Genomic DNA, 17197 nt, shown 5'->3' with positions numbered 1-17197 from the left:
GCATTGGTGCTTATCAGTAGTGCAGCACGTTTCTGTTGGTAACCCCGTGGACTGGCACAGAAAGACTGTGCCGTACGTGGCACAACATTGTGAGGTGTGCAGAGGGAAATTATTTAATGCAGGGGTGTCAAACTAATTTTATATCGGAGGCTACATGGAGAAAAATATACTACCAAGTAGGCCGGACTGGTAAAATCATGGCATGATAACTTAAAAATAAAGACAACTTCAGATTAGAGATGTCCAATATCGGACTACCGATATTATTGGCCGACAAATGCTTTAAAACAGTGGTCCCCAAACTTTTTGTAGCTGCGGACCGGTCAACGCTTGATAATTTGTCCCGCGGCCCGGCGGGGGATTGGGGGGTGGACTTTTTTTTTTTGTCATGAAAAAGGGAGGTTTTTGTCATGAAAAAGGGAGTTTTTTTGGGTTGGTGCACTAATTGTAAGTGTATCTTGTGATTTTTATGTTGATTTAATAAAAAAATTCAATGAAAATAATATATATATTTTTTTTATTAATAAAAAATTATTCTGCGGCCCGGTGGTTGGGGAACACTGCTTTAAAATGTAATGTTGGAAATTATCGGTATCGGTTTTAAAATTACCGGTATCTTTTTCGAAAAGTAATAATTATGACTTTTTAAAATGCCGCTGTGTAAACGGACTTAGGGAGAAGTACAGCGCGCCAATAAACCTTATAGCCACTGCCTCTGCATGCTGGCCCAGTCACATACTATCTATGGCTTTTAACACACACAAGTAAATGCCCAGCATACTTGGTCAACAGCCACACAGGTCACACTGAGGGTGGCCGTATAAACCACTTTAACACTGTTACAAATATGCGCCACACTGTGAACCCACACCAAACAAGAATGACAAACACATTTCGGGAGAACATCTGCACCGTAACACAACATAAACACAACAGAACAAAAACCCAGAACCCCTTGCAGCACTAACTCTTCCCGGACGCTACAATATACAACCCCGCTATCCGCCTCCCACCCACCTCAACCCCGCCCCCCAACCCCGGCCACCTCAACCTCATCATGTTCTCTCAGGGAGAGCATGTCCCAAATTCCGAGCTGCTGTTTTGAGGCATGTTAAAAAAAAAATAATGCACTTTGTGACTTCAATAATAAATATGGCAGTGCCAGGTTGGCATTTTTTTTTTCCATAACTTGAGTTGATTTATTTTGGAAAATGTTGTTACATTGTTTAATGCATCCAACAAAATTAGGCGTACTAATGTGTTAATTCCACGACTGTATATATCGGTATCGGTTGATATTGGAATCGGCACAAAAGCCATTATCAGACATCTCTACTTTAGATTGTTTTCTTTGTTTAAAAATAGAACAAGCACATTCTGAAAATGCACAAATCATAATGTTGTTGTTTTTTACACTTACATGTTGCAATTAATAGTATTCTATCTTTATTTGCCGTTATTTATACTTTCTGTATAAATTATGTGATCATGTGTTATGTACAACAAAGGGGACGGAGACTGCACGACACAGGAAGTCTCGGTCAACAGGGTTTATTGAGCTTTTGAGGAGTGAGTGCAGTGTGTATGCTACTATGTGTGTGCATGCAAGATTATGTGCAGGAACTAACAAGAAAGTATTTACCAGGAGTTTGTTGTTAGGGTGTGTTGGTTGTAGAGGCGAACAAGTCCAAAGGGGCTGGGCAGAAAGAGGTCTGTGATCCAAGCGTGAGGTCTGTGGGGTTGGAGAGAGGCGTACTGAAGTCCGGGTCCAAAGCGAGGGAAGTCGAGGATCTAGGGAGGCAGTCAGGGTCAAGAAGGAGATCCAGAGAAGTGAGGCGCACAGCTCACTAGAAGGCGATGGAGAATACTGCAGGAACAGGGAAACAACAGGGAAAAGTCAGCACAAGGAGCGAGGGAACAAGGAGAGCAGACACAAGAGAGGAGCCAGAGACGTGAAGCTTATTGTGAACAGAGAACTACGTTCTGGCACTGGATTGTCTGCTGCGTTGGTCTTTATACATCTGAGAATCATCAAAACAGATGTGCTGATTGCAGATTGCCTGCGGTCGTGTAGGTGCGTGGCCGCGGTCTGAGCAGGGCGTGCGGGGCATCATAGGTATTTTTGTGTTGTTTTTTTTTACACATGTAGCATCTTCTACAAAGATACAAATAATTGCTATTACGACATTCAATTTAATATCGGTTCTTTTTTTACTTAGCAAACTCATCCCGTGGGCCGGATAAAACCTGTTCGCTTGCCTGATCGGGCCCGCAGGCCGTGCACTTGACACCTGTGATCTGGACTGAGTTCATTAAAAAGGATGAGAAATCCTTTTGAGTACACTTACAACTATAAGCGTATAAGATAACTAATATGACATTTCTGACAGAAACAATCCTAGAAAATGCTTTAAATCAGTGGTTCTCAACCTTTTTTCAGTGATGTACCCCCTTTAATTCAAGTACCCTCTAATCAGAGCAAAGCCATTTTGGTTGAAAAAAAGAGATAGAGAAGTAAAATACAGCACTATGTTATCAGTTTCTGATTTATTAAAATGTATACAGTGCAAAATATTGCACATTTGTAGTGGTCTTTTTTGAACTATTTGGAATCTTTTTTTTTAATAATAACTGAAAACTTGTTGAAAAATAAACAAGTGATTCAATTATAAATAAAGATTTCTAGACATAGAAGTAATCATCAACTTAAAGTGCCCTCTTTGGGGATTGTAATAGAGATCCATCTGGATTCATCAACTTCATTCTAAACATTTCTTCACAAAAAAAGAAATCTTTAACATCAATATTTATGGAACATGTCCACAAAAAATCTAGCTGTCAACACTAAATATTGCATTGTTGCATTTCTTTTCACAGTTTATGAACTTACATTCATATTTTGTTGAAGTATTATTCAATAAATATATTCATAAAGGATTGTTGAATTTTGCTATTTTTAGAATATTTAAAAAAAATTTCACATACCCCTTGGCATACCATCAAGTACCCCCAGGGGTACGCGTACCCCCATTTGAGAACCCATCCATCCATTTTCTACCGCTTATTCCCTTTCGGGGTCGTTGGGGGCGCTGGCGCCTACCTCAGCTACAATCGGGCGGAAGGCGGGGTACACCCTGGACAAGTCGCCACCTCATCGCAGGGCCAACACAGATAGACAGACAACATTCGCACTCACATTCACACACTAGGGCCAATCTAGTGTTTGAGAACCACTGCTCTAAATCACACATGTTGAACATTTTATGTGGGCGTTAACTTCCTGCAGTCACATCTAAAGGGAGTTATTTGAGGACTGTGAATTAATGTCATAGAAGTAATTACCTCTTGAGCTTCATCCATGTTTTACAATTGGAATAACTTTGACATTGTCTGCTGACTTTCTCACTTTTGCTGAATGGAGTCATGGAGTTGTTCTTGCTTTTTAGCTAAACACTTTAAAGGCCTACTGAAACCCACTACTACCCACCACGCAGTCTGATAGTTTATATATCAATGATGAAATATTAACATTGCAACACATGCCAATACGGCCTTTTTAAATTTCCCGGGAGTTTCGTCTTGAAAACGTTGTGTAATGATGACGTGTAAGCAAGACGTCACGGGTTTTAAGGAAATATGAGCGCTGCACTTTAACGGCATAATTACACAGTATTTTGGAGATCTGTGTTGCTGAATCTTTTGCAATTTGTTCAATTAATATTGGAGAAGTCACAGTAGAAAGATGGAGTTGGGAAGCTTTAGCCTTTGGCCACACAAACACACGGTGATTCCTTGTTTAAAATTCCTGGAGGTGAAACTTTCCTATGGATCAGAGCGCGGTCAAGCGAACATGGATCCCGACCGAATGTCAACCAGCAGGTTTCGGTGAGAAAATTGTGGTAAGAAGTCGCTTCTTACCGGATATCAGCTGAGCTTGTGCCGTCCATAGCTGCTGTCGACTCCCCTGAGACACTGCGCGTCAACAGGTTTCGGTGAGAAAATTGTGGTAAGAAGTCGCTTCTTACCGGAGATCAGCTGAGCTTGTGCCGTCCATACAGCTGCTGTCGACTCCCCTGAGACACTGCGCGTCAAGACACCCGTGGAGACACACCTCCGACTATCAGGTACTGTTAAACTCACTAAAACACTAGCAACACAATATCATCAATCAATCAATGAATGTTTATTTATATAGCCCCAAATCACAAATGTCTCAAAGGACTGCACAAATCATTACGACTACAACATCCTCGGAAGAACCCACAAAAGGGCAAGGAAAACTCACACCCAGTGGGCAGGGAGAATTCACATTCAGTGGGACGCCAGCGACAATGCTGACTATGAGAAACCTTGGAGAGGACCTCAGATGTGGGCAACCCCCCCCCTCTAGGGGACCGAAAGCAATGGATGTCGAGCGGGTCTAACATGATACTGTGAAAGTTCAATCCATAGTGGCTCCAACACAGCAGTGAGAGTCCCGTCCACAGGAAACCATCTCAAGCGGATCAGCAGCGTAGAGATGTCCCCAACCGATACAGGCGAGCGGTCCATCCTGGGTCCCGACGAGCGGTCCATCCTGGGTCTCGACTCTGGACAGTCAGTACTTCATCCATGGTCATCGGACCGGACCCCCTCCACAAGGGAGGGGGGGACATAGGAGAAAGAAAAGAAGCAGCAGATCAACTGGTCTAAAAAGGAGGTCTATTTAAAGGCTAGAGTATACAGATGAGTTTTAAGATGAGACTTAAATGCTTCTACTGAGGTACCATCTTGAACTGTTACCGGGAGGGCATTCCAGAGTACTGGAGCCCGAACGGAAAACGCTCTATAGCCCGCAGACTTTTTTTGAGCTCTAGGAATCACTAATAAGCCGGAGTCTTTTGAACGCAGATTTCTTGCCGGGACATACGGTACAATACAATCGGCAAGATAGGCTGGAGCTAGACCGTGTAGTATTTTATACGTAAGTAGTAAAACCTTAAAGTCACATCTTAAGTGCACAGGAAGCCAGTGCAGGTGAGCCAGTACAGGCGTAATGTGATCAAACTTTCTTGTTCTTGTCAAAAGTCTAGCAGCCGCATTTTGTACCAACTGTAATCTTTTAATGCTAGACATTGGGAGACCCGAAAATAATACGTTACAGTAATCAAGACGAGACGTAACAAACGCATGGATAATGATCTCGGCGTCTTTAGTGGACAAAATGGAGCGAATTTTAGCGATATTACGGAGATGAAAGAAGGCCGTTTTAGTAACGCTTTTAATGTGTGACTCAAAGGAGAGAGTTGGGTCGAAGATAATACCCAGATTTTTTACAGAGTCACCTTGTTTTATTATTTGGTTGTCAAATGTTAAAGTTGTATTATCAAATAGAGGTCGGTGTCTAGCAGGACCGATAATCAGCATTTCCGTTTTTTTGGCATTAAGTTGCAAAAAGTTAGCGGACATCCATTGTTTAATTTCATTAAGACACGCTTCCAACTGACTACAGTCCGGCGTGTTGGTCAGCTTTAGGGGCATGTAAAGTTGGGTGTCATCAGCATAACAGTGAAAGCTAATACCGTATTTGCGTATGACGTCACCTAGCGGCAGCATGTAGATGCTGAAGAGTACAGGGCCAAGGACCGAACCCTGGGGAACTCCACACGTTACCTTAACATAGTCCGAGGTCACACTGTTATAGGAGACGCACTGCATCCTATCAGTAAGATAAGAGTTAAACCATGACAGGGCTGAGTCTGAAATACCAATTCGTATTTTGATACGCTCTAATAAAATATTATGATCGACGGTATCGAAAGCAGCGCTAAGATCGAGGAGCAGCAACATAGATGACGCATCAGAGTCCATCGTTAGCAATAGATCATTAGTCAGTTTTGCGAGGGCTGTCTCCGTCGAGTGATTTGCCCTGAAACCGGATTGAAAGGTTTCACATAGATTGTTAAACGCTAAGTGCTCATTTAGCTGCTCTGCAACAATTTTTTCGAGGATTTTCGAAATAAAGGGAAGGTGAGACACCGGTCGGTAGTTTACCATGAGGTCTGGATCGAGGTTAGGTCTTTTAAGGAGAGGATGAATAACCGCTTTTTTGAATGCAACGGGAACAGTGCCCGAGGAAAGTGATAAGTTTATAATATTTAGCACTGATGGACCTAATAATACAAAAAGCTCCTTGATAAGTTTCCCAGGAAGTGGGTCAAGTAAACATGTTGTTTGTTTTATTCCATTTACACGTTGTAACAATCCTTCTAATGTTATTTCATCAAAACGAGAGAAACTATTTTGGATATTTGCAGTATCCGCCGTATATACAATCGTATCTGTGTTACTATAACCCCGTTGTAGCTGGGACGCATTGTCTTTAATCTCCTTTCTAATAAGTTCAATTTTCTTATTAAAGAACTTCATAAAGTCATCTGCCGAATGGGTGGAGCTACTGGAAGGAGTCCCTTGTTGGGTTAGCGATGCTACTGTACTAAACAAAAATTTTGGATCGTTTTTATTAATGCGGATGAGATTTGAGTAATAATTAGTTTTAGCTAAGGTAAGCATGCGTTTATAACTTATTAAACTATCACTCCATGCTTGATGGTGCACCTCAAGTTTAGTCGTGCGCCATTTGCGTTCCAGCTTTCTACATAATAATTTCTGAGCTCTAGTTTCTTCAGTAAACCATGGCGTACGCCTTTTTGGAGCCTTTTTTAACTTCAGCGGTGCTATACTATCAATGGTTTCGCGCAGGGCGTTGTTAAAGTTGTTAGTGAGGTTATCAATAGAGCCCACATACTTTGGGAACGGTGCCATTACCGAGGGCAGTAGGTCCGCAAGAGTCGTCGTTGTGGCAGCATTAATGTTGCGGCTGCTATAGCAGTTATTATTATTATTAGCTTGCCGAACATGAGTCTGAACTTCGAATTTTATAAGGTAATGATCGGACATTACTTTAGTATACGGGAGTATCATAACTTTGGAGACGGTGATACCTCTGACAAGCACTAGGTCTATCGTATTACCGCTGCGATGCGTTGGTTCATTTATTATTTGTGTAAGACCACAGCTATCAATTATAGTCTGGAGCGCCACGCACGGTGGGTCCAATGGGGTATTCATATGGATATTAAAGTCCCCCATTATAATTATATTATCGGCGTGCGTCACTAGATCAGCAACAAACTCTGAGAATTCACTAATAAAGTCCGAATAGGGCCCTGGGGGGCGGTAGATAACGGCCAGGCACAGAGGCAGAGGTGTGGCAGACTTCATAGAAAGCACCTCAAACGATTTATATTTATTATTTAAGTTAGGACTAAAGTTAAAGTTTTCGTTGTATATTAGTGCGACACCCCCTCCCCTTTTGAGGTGACGGGCAATATGCGCATTCGTATAGTTAGGAGGGGATGCCTCATTTATCGCAAAAAAGTCGTCTGGTTTAAGCCAGGTTTCGCTAAGACCGATGACGTTAAGGTTGTTGTCTCTAATGACCTCATTGACTAATAACGTTTTGGGAGACAAAGATCTGATGTTTAGAAAGCCCATATTATAGGTAGTGGGCTTTTTTTTTTTTTTTTTTTTTAGAAAGATAAGGGATTTCCCAGAATTATCCTAGTTAATGTGTCTAAAAACATCTGAATCTGTCCCAATGCAATTGCGTTTTTTGTTTTTTTCTAGTCCGTCGCTATCAATATCCTCAAACACGAATCTTTCATCCTCGCTTAAATTAATGGGGAAATTGACATTTTCTCGGTCCGAATAGCACTTTTTGTTGGAGGCTCCCATTAAAAACAATGTGAATATGTGAGGAGCCCCCACACTTGTGACGTAATCGTCTGCGACTTCCGGTAAAGGCAGGGCTTTTTTGTCAGCACCAAAAGTTACGAACTTTATCGTGGATGTTCTCTACTAAATCCTTTCAGCAAAAATATGGCAATATCGCGAAATGATCAAAAATGACACATAGAATGGACCTGCTATCCCCGTTTAATTAAGAAAATCTCATTTCAGTAGGCCTTTAAAAGTCATGGCATAGTTGTTGAATTGACACCTTCCACCTCTAGAGGGAGACAAGGCAAATGAAACAGGGGTTTCTTACTGGCGGAACCCTTCAAGTCCATTCATAAGAACCTGGACCTACAATTTATGAATTGTTTAGAGCACTTATATTTTGACTGGCACAGCTATTATAGACTTTACGGAACTGGTTGATCAGATCAGGAAATCTATTGACCAATTGCATGCGAGTTAAGCGCCATGTGATGTTACTCAACCAATCAAGTCATTGACACATTAAAATTGAAGAGTAAAGATACAAAGATGAAGCACCACATTTTCAGATTAAAACCGTCTCGCCCCAATCCTGAACAATTCATTCACTTCCCAACAGGTGATAATGAATGTTTCCTCAGAGTCTATTTTGTGATATTACTTCTACTTTGTGTTTAAATCCAGCATATGATTTAGTTGGAGAGAAAGCAATACATTGTCACAATGTATTATCACGCTAATGTTCGCATGCTAACTTTTCATTTTTTTTTAGCTAACTTTCATAGCCGCACACCTTAGAGTCATATAACTTGATACTTGAAACATGTTAAAAGTGTTGTTTGCAACTTTCTCACAGTAACATTTTTCAAAGCAAAAACTATAACAAGAACACCACCGACTAGCTTAAGTTACCATTAGTGGTTCAACAGAACACATTAGTTTATATTGCGATTGTTTTTATTTCTGACGGTAAAATGTTTTGCTGTCCTGAATAAAATGATTAGTGTTTACACCGTTCACTCACCCAGTCTCGCCAACAACAAAGGCAGCTTATGAGAAGCAACAAACATTTTGCAGTCCTGTTGTTATGACAGAACATACTTGCCAACCTTAAGACCTCCGATTTCGGGAGGTGGGGGCGGAGGCGTCGTTTAGGCGGGGGGCGTGGTTGAGAGCGGAGGAGTATAATTCACCAACTCGAGTATTTCTTATATATTTCATATATATATATATATATATATATATATATATATATATATATATATATATATATATATACACACATATAAATACATATATGTATGAAATACTTGACTTTCAGTGAATTCTAGATATATATATTTAATATATTATATATAAATAAAAGAAATAGTTGAATTTCAAATACACAGTAATAAAAACACAGTTGTTCTACTAACTGCACTGTGCTTGCTGATTACTAAAAAACAACAACAACACTTACCTTTCATTATTTGAGTAACCTTTGTTCTGTCATTTGCGTACTGGCGAGAGTCGCTTGCCGTCAGGTGCACAACACCACGTAAATCGTTGGCCAATCAAACAGCAACCCCATAACGCTATAGCCAACATTCACCAGGAGATGGCAACAGACAACGTAGAATCACTCGCCATGGTTGTAACTTCCTCGTTCTTCTGCTTCGTCTCCTTGTGTGTGCAGTTTTTTATTCAAATCCGGAGATGTTGTAACGTGATTGGGCAGGCAAGCTGTTTATATAACAGGAAAGCGGACGTGAAAACAGGCTGTACCCACTCCGGGTACAGCAGGCTGAATTTCGGGAGATTTTCGGGATAAAATTTCTTCCGGGAGGTTTTCGGGAGAGGCGCTGAATTTCGGGAGTCTCCCAGAAAATCCGGGAGGGTTGGCAAGTATGTGACAGAATGACAGTTAACGCTAACGGTCCAAATTGCTATTATTAGCTAACAACACCTAAAGCCAATGCGCGTGCATGTGTTACATACTTACGTAATTAAATCGTTACGTATGGGAAGGCGTAGGAGGGCAAGTTATACTATGTAAAATACATTAAAAAGTTAGCACCCTCGAGGCATATGTGTAAATGTTGCAAACAGCCCCTTTAACTGTTAGCATACTAGCATTTTTTTGTTGTTGCAATTTTGCAGTCGTACACATCGAGTCATATAATTTGGTACTTCACACATACTGTTTGCACGATTATTTTAGCAGGCTAATATTTTTAGGTAATTTTGCAGCCATTCACCTCAGTCATATGATTTGATACTTGCTAACCGTTAGCATGCTAACATTAGCATCCAGACTTTATTTTACTAATTTTACAACTGTACACCACAGAATCAGATAACCTGGTACTTGACACATGCTGATTGTTACATTGCTAACATTAGCATGCTAGCATGCCTGAAATTTTTGGTGGTGGGTCAGGGCATTGGAAAATAATGTGACCACAGGCGTCAAGTGTGTACACCGACTGGCGTGAACCCCGAGGTGCATGTGGGGCAAGGGCCCGTTCAGCACTGCTTCGCAGCTTTAATTTTATATTGAAGTGTTAACACGTTTACCACTCTACATAACAACTAACAGTAAAAGTAGCTGCTTTGTTTGTCTCGTACGTTACATGCACACATTGTGGCAATATTTTAAATTCTATATAAGTGGTTATTTAGTTCAAACTGTCTGGGTCTCTGACCTGAAATTATTGGAAAAAATAAATAGGTATGGCACAGGGATGTACGATACACGGGATTGATACAAACTGTGGTAAAACTCCTACCTGTTAATATTACCAATCTAAATTAAAATGATGGAAAAAAGTGAGGGATAATTTCACTTTCAAAAATGTTTGTAAATTTTTTGTAAAATCACTTGTTAGATTTTTCGGTTTGAAAAGTGTAACTGTGAGTGAGTTTCAAACAGCCCCTTTGAATTAATTGAAATAATGAATTATATTTACTTTTTCATTAGAGAAGAGAAGCGCATTACTTTGTGAAACTCATTATCAACATCCTTCAAGCTACATTTAAACCAGCGTAGGTGGCACTAGGAGGAGTGGGTAAAGTGTCTTCCGCAAAAGTAATGACTCGGATGGCGGAAGCAGGATTCAAACCCGGAACTACTGTTGTCCCGATATCAATTATTTTGACAGTTTTCGGTACATTTTGATACTTTTCTTAATAAAGGTAAAAATTGCATTATTGGCTTTATTTTTAACAAAAAAATCTTAGGGTACATTAATCGTGTTTGTAAAAGAGTGAACATACTAGACAACTTGTCTTTTATTACAAACTCTGTTTCCATATCAGTTGGGAAATTGTGTTAGATGTAAATACGGATTACAATGATTTGCAAATCATTTTCAACCCAATTTCAGTTGAATATGCTACAAAAACAACATATTTTATGTTCAAACTGATAAACATTTTTTTTTGCAAATAATCATTAACTTTAGAATTTGATGTCAGCAAGACGTGACAAAAAAGTTGGGAAAGGTGGCAATAAATACTGATAAAGTTGAGGAATGTTCATCAAACGCTTATTTGGAACATCCCATAGGTGTGCAGGCTATATGGGAATAGGTTGGTTCCATGATTGGGTATAAAAACAGCTTCCCAAAAAATGCTCAGTCGAAGAAAGAAGAAAGGATGGGGCGAGGTCCACCCCTTTGTCAACAACTGCGTGAGCAAATAGTTAAACAGTTTAAGAACGACGTTTCTCAAAGTGCAATTGCAAGCAATTTGGGGATTTTAACATTTATGGTCCATAATATCATCCAAAAGTTCAGATAATTTGAAGAAATCACTCCACGTAAGCGGCATAGCCGAAAACCAACATTGTATGACTGTGACCTTCAATCCCTCAGACGGCACTGTATCAAAAACCGACATCAATCTCTAAAGGATATCACCACTTGGGCTCAGGAACACTTCAGAAAACCATCCATCCATCTTCTTCCGCTTATCCGAGGTTGAGTCGCGGGGACAGCAGCCTAAGCAGGGAAGCCCAAACTTCCCTCTCCCCAGCCACTTCGTCTAGCTCTTCCCGGGGGATCCCGAGGCGTTCCCAGGCCAGCCGGGAGACATAGTCTTCCCAACGTGTCCTGGGTCTTCCCCGTGGCCTCCTACCGGTTGGACGTGCCCTAAACACCTCCCTCGGGAGGCGTTCGGGTGGCATCCTGACCAGATGCCCGAACCACCTCATCTGGCTCCTCTCCATGTAGATGAGCAGCGGCTTTACTTTGCGCTCCTCCCTGATGGCAGAGCTTCTCACCCTATCTTTAAGGGAGAGCCCCGCCACACGGCGGAGGAAACTCATTTCGGCCGCTTGTAACTGTGATATTGTCCTTTCGGTCATGACCATAGGTGTGGATGGGAACGTAAATATTAAAGTTCGGTGATTTGGTAAAATTGCAAACAGCTAAATTGATGTTCAAAGCAATTTATAACCTGCTACCAAAGAATGTACAACAATTCTTCTCAACTAAAGAGGAAAAATTTAACCTTAGAGGAAAATCTAATTTAAAACATTTGCATGCACGTTCAACACTTAAAACCTTTAGCATATCAGTGTGGAAGGCGGGGCGTGGTCACGCGCCGCCTGCCGGCGATGGCATGCACAGGAGCCGGCTGGAAGCAAGATGACAGGTGAGTGGATACCTCAGCTGGAATGAGTTATCTAATCACCTGTCCCTATTTAGCAGCGTTGGTGACTGCAGGGCGGGGCTGAAAAGCCAGAAGGACCCAGGAGGTGCTGAGGACACCAGAAGGGTTGTGGGAGGACTGAGCGAGTTAAAAACTTTGTGAGTGAACGAACTAAGACTGAAAAGACTTGGGGAGTGAACGAAGAAGATGAACTGTTGTGAAAATTAAAAATGAAAAGAAAATCCTTTTGGGAACAAACAAAAGAAGAAATATTGTGTGTAAATAAATTAAAAAGAATTGTCAACTTGAACTCCTGCTGTGATCCTTCGGTCCTGAAGACCCCACGACACAACCCTGTCACAATCAGTATGTGAAATTAAATTATGGAATGGATTAAGTAAAGAAGTTAAACATTGTACAGATATGATCCAGTTTAAAGGCCTACTGAAATGAGATTTTCTTATTTAAACGGGTATAGCAGGTCCTTTCTATGTGTCATACTTGATCATTTTGCGATATTGCCATATTTTTGCCGAAAGGATTTAGTAGAAAACATCCACGATAAAGTTTGCAACTTTTTGTGCTAACAGAAAAGCCTTGCCTCTACCGGAAGTCGCAGATGATGACGTCACATGTTGATGGCTCCTCACATATTCACATTGTTTTTAATGGGAGCCTCCAACAAAAACAGCTATTCGGACCGAGAAAACGACATTTTCCCCATTAATTTGAGCGAGGATGAAAGATTCGTGTTTGAGGATATTGATAGCGACGGACTAGAAAAAAAAACAAAAAAAAACGTGATTGCATTGGGACGGATTCAGATGTTTTTAGACACATTTACTAGGATAAGAAAAAACTCCCGGGAAATTTAAAATTGCAATTTAGTAAACTAAAAAGGCCGTATTGGCACGTGTTGCAATGTTAATATTTCATCATTGATATATAAACTATCAGACTGCGTGGTCGGTAGTAGTGGGTTTCAGTAGGCTTTTAAGAGGCTGTTCAAATTAGAAGTGCTTACAAAGTACACAGAAGAACAATTATAAGAAACACTTTCAACCTTATTGAAAATAAGATATTCTTCATCTCAGTATGTTAATAATGACTGAATTAATTAATTACTTATTACAAAACTCTTGTGTTACTCATTCACGGATGTCATTTGCGAATGAATGTACATTGGGGCAAAAAATTATTTAGTCAGCCACCGATTGTGCAAGTTCTCCCACTTAAAATGATGACAGAGGTCTGTAATTTTCATCATAGGTACACTTCAACTGTGAGAGACAGAATGTGAAAAAAAAAATCCTGGAATTCACATTGTAGGAATTTTAAAGAATTTATTCGTAAATTATGGTGAAAAAGAAGTATTTGGTCAACCATTCAAAGCTTTCACTGATGGAAGGAGGTTTTGGCTCAAAATCTCACGATACATTGCCCCATTCGTTCTTTCATCAACTCGTCGTGTTTGGAGGAAGAAGAATACTGAGTTGCATCCCAAGAACACCATACCTACTGCGAAGCATGGGGGTGGAAACATCATGCTTTGGGGCTGTTTTTCTGCTTAGTGGGACAGGACGATTGATCCGTGTTAAGGAAAGAATGAATGGGGCCATGTATCGTGAGATTTTGATCCAAAACCTCCTTCCATCAGTGAGAGTTTTGAATGGTTGACCAAATACTTCTTTTCCACCATAATTTACAAATAAATTCTTTAAAATTCCTACAATGTGAATTCCAGGATTTTTTTTTCACATTCTGTCTCTCACAGTTGAAGTGTACCTATGATGAAAATTACAGACCTCTGTCATCATTTTAAGTGGGAGAACTTGCACAATCGGTGGCTGAATAAAAACTTTTTTGCCCCACTGTATATATTTGTGGGCGCTCTGCCGTGGGAAAATAGTAGGATTAAACAAGCTTTGCTTCTTCCTACTGCTTTACGGACATGATGTATTGTGAAATGATATGAAATTGCCTGATGTATAATGTTGTATGTATGTCATGTTCGAAATAAACTAAGAAAAGAAAAGAAAGAAAGAGAGAAATGTGCTATACAAATAAAGTGGATTGGATTGGATAAGCAGATTCTTTCCTCAAACTCTGGATTGAACTGCTCATTATCCGCCCGTCCTTCCATCTATGTACCTTTTCCTTAGTGTAAAACTGATCCTAGTAGAGGTATACATCTTTGGTGGAGTTTTGACATCATTTGACACCAACTTGTTCCGGATTTTTGACAATTTAATCATGGCAAATATCCCTTTTAAAGGCCTACTGAAATTAGATTTCTTATTTAAAAGGGGATAGCAGGTCCATTCTATGTGTCATACTTGATCATTTCGCGATATTGCCATATTTTTGCTGAAAGGATTTAGTAGAGAACAATGACGATAAAGTTCGCAATTTTTTGTCACTAATAAAAAAGCCTTGCCTGTACCGGAAGTAGCAGACGATGTGTGCGTGACATCACGGGTTGTAAGGCTCCTCACATCCTCACATTGTTTACAATCATGGCCACCAGCAGCTAGAGCGATTTGGATCGAGAAAGCGATGATTTCCCCATTAATTTGAGTGAGGATGAAAGATTTGTGGATGAGGATATTAAGAGTGAAGGACTAGAAAAAAAAAGACGAGGGCAGTGGGAGCGATTCAGATGTTATTAGACACATTTACTAGGATAATTCTGGAAAATCCCTTATCTGCTTATTGTGTTACTAGTGTTTTAGTGAGATTATATGGTACCTGAAAGTTGGAGGGGTGTGGCCACGGGTGTGGTGACCGCCAGTGTCTCTGCAGGAGGACGCAAGATCTGCTCATGTCCACGGTAAGAGCCGACTTATTACCAACATTTTCTCACCGAAACCTGCCGGTTGTCATGTGGTCGGGGTCCATGTTTCATAGTAAAGCTTCACCTTCGGGAATGTAAACAAGGAAACACCGGCTGTGTTTGTGTTGCTAAAAGCAGCTGCAATACACCGCTTCCCACCTACATCTTTCTTCTTTGACTTCTCCATTATTAATTGAACAAATTGCAAAAGATTCAGCAACACAGATGTCCAGAATACTGTGTAATTATGCAATGAAAAGAGACGACTTTTAGCCGTGAGCGGTGCTGGAAGAACATGTCCGCTACAACCGGTGACGTCACGCGCACGTGTCATCATACGCGTCATCACACCACGACATTTTCAACAGGATACTTTGCGGGAAATGTAAAATTGCAATTTAGTAAACTAAACCAGCCGTATTGGCATGTGTTGCAATGTTAACATTTCATCATTGATGTATACTGTAAACTATCAGACTGTGTGGTGGGTAGTAGTGGGTTTCAGTAGGCCCCCTGAAACCCACTTCTACCCACCACGCAGTCTGATAGTTTATATATCAATGATGAAATGTTAACATTGCAACACATGCCAATACGGCGGTTTAGTTTACTAAATTGCAATTTAAAATTTCCTGGGAGTTTCTTGTTGAAAACGTCGCGGAATGATGATGGGTACGCTTGACGTCACGGACTGTCAAGAAATATGAGCACTGCGCACACAGCTAAATGTCGTCTGCTTTAACGGTGTAATTATACAGTTTTTTGCACATCTGTGTAGCTGAATCTTTTGCAATTTGTTCAATTCATATTGGAGAAGTCACAGTAGAAAGATGGAGTTGGGAAGCTTTAGCCTTTAGCCACACAAACACACAGTGATTCCTTGTTTGAAATTCCTGGAGGTGAAACTTTCCTATGGATCAGAGCGCGGTCAAGAGAACATGGATCCCGACCACATGTCAACCAGCAGGTTTCGGTGAGAAAATTGTGGTTAAAAGGTCAGTTATTACCGGAGAAAAGCTGAGCTTGTGCCGTCCATAGCTGCCGTCGACTCCCCTGAGACATTGGCGTCAAGACACCCGTGGAGACACACCTCCGACTATCAGGTAATATTAAACCCATTAAAACACTAGCAACACAATAGAAAGATAAGGGATTTCCCAGAATTAACCTAGTAAATGTCTCTAAAAACATCGGAATCCGTCCCAATGCAATCGCGTTTTTTTTTTAACTTATTTTTTTTAATCATTTTTTTTTCTAGTCCAACGCTATTAATATCCTCAAACACAAATCTTTCATCCTCGCTCAAATTAATGGGGAAATTGTCGTTTTCTCGGTCCGAATAGCACTTTTTGTTGGAGGCTCCCATTAAAAATAATGTGAATATGTGAGGAGCCCCCACACTTGTGACGTCATCGTCTGCGACTTCCGGTAGAGGCAGGGCATTTCTCTGAACACCGAAAGTTGTGAACTTTGTCGTGGATGTTCTCTACTAAATCCTTTCAGCAAAAATATGGAAATATCACAAAATGATCAAGTATGACACATAGAATGGACCTGTTATCCCCGTTTGAATAAGAAAATCTCATTTCAGTAGGCCTTTAAATCTATGTTTACAAGATGGCGCTACATCCGGGCCCTGGTCTGAATTGTGACGTCAGTGGAAACACCCTAATCAGATTTACCATGGAATAGAGTGTGGGCTTGTCTCGGAGGGGGCGGAGCTACATGGCAAGTCGCACGACCACCGACTATGTGGGGACTAGGGATAGTTGAAAGCACACTGCTCGCAGTCCCACTAAACTGGAAAGCCACGTTGAGCCTGGCCGCCATCAGGCAGCGCACCGGCCCACCACACAGTAGCCGGGGGAGAAGAGGAAGAGAGTCAGTGAAACGTGTTAGCGAGGCGGTGAAGCTCAGCAACAATGTCCGGCTTAAAAAACAGACATTCGAACTCCTCGTTAAGCAAGG

The 17197-nt window shown here is 40.9% G+C and overlaps 1 protein-coding gene and 1 long non-coding RNA gene across 2 annotated transcripts in view; one reads left to right on the top strand and one right to left on the bottom strand.

The window, feature by feature from the left end:
* Positions 1 to 1535: 1535 nt before the first annotated feature.
* The window catches only part of LOC133563383 (uncharacterized), a 16398-nt gene continuing 736 nt past the window's right edge, over positions 1536 to 17197 (bottom strand). Inside the window, exon 2 of the long non-coding RNA XR_009809037.1 lies at positions 1536 to 1867. This is a non-coding gene — a long non-coding RNA (uncharacterized LOC133563383). The remainder of the gene's footprint in view (positions 1868 to 17197) is intronic.
* The window catches only part of LOC133563382 (large neutral amino acids transporter small subunit 1-like), a 33999-nt gene continuing 33742 nt past the window's right edge, over positions 16941 to 17197 (top strand). The window contains 1 exon segment of the mRNA XM_061917479.1: positions 16941 to 17197. This exon segment is cut by the window's right edge and continues 420 nt beyond it. Within this exon segment, the coding sequence (XP_061773463.1) occupies positions 17152 to 17197 (46 nt within the window). The 5' untranslated portion in view covers positions 16941 to 17151.

Source organism: Nerophis ophidion, linkage group LG12 (assembly GCF_033978795.1).
Source record: "Nerophis ophidion isolate RoL-2023_Sa linkage group LG12, RoL_Noph_v1.0, whole genome shotgun sequence".
NCBI lineage: Eukaryota > Metazoa > Chordata > Actinopteri > Syngnathiformes > Syngnathidae > Nerophis > Nerophis ophidion.
Note: the sequence above shows the minus strand (reverse complement) of the source record. Positions and strands in the feature narration are given on the sequence as shown.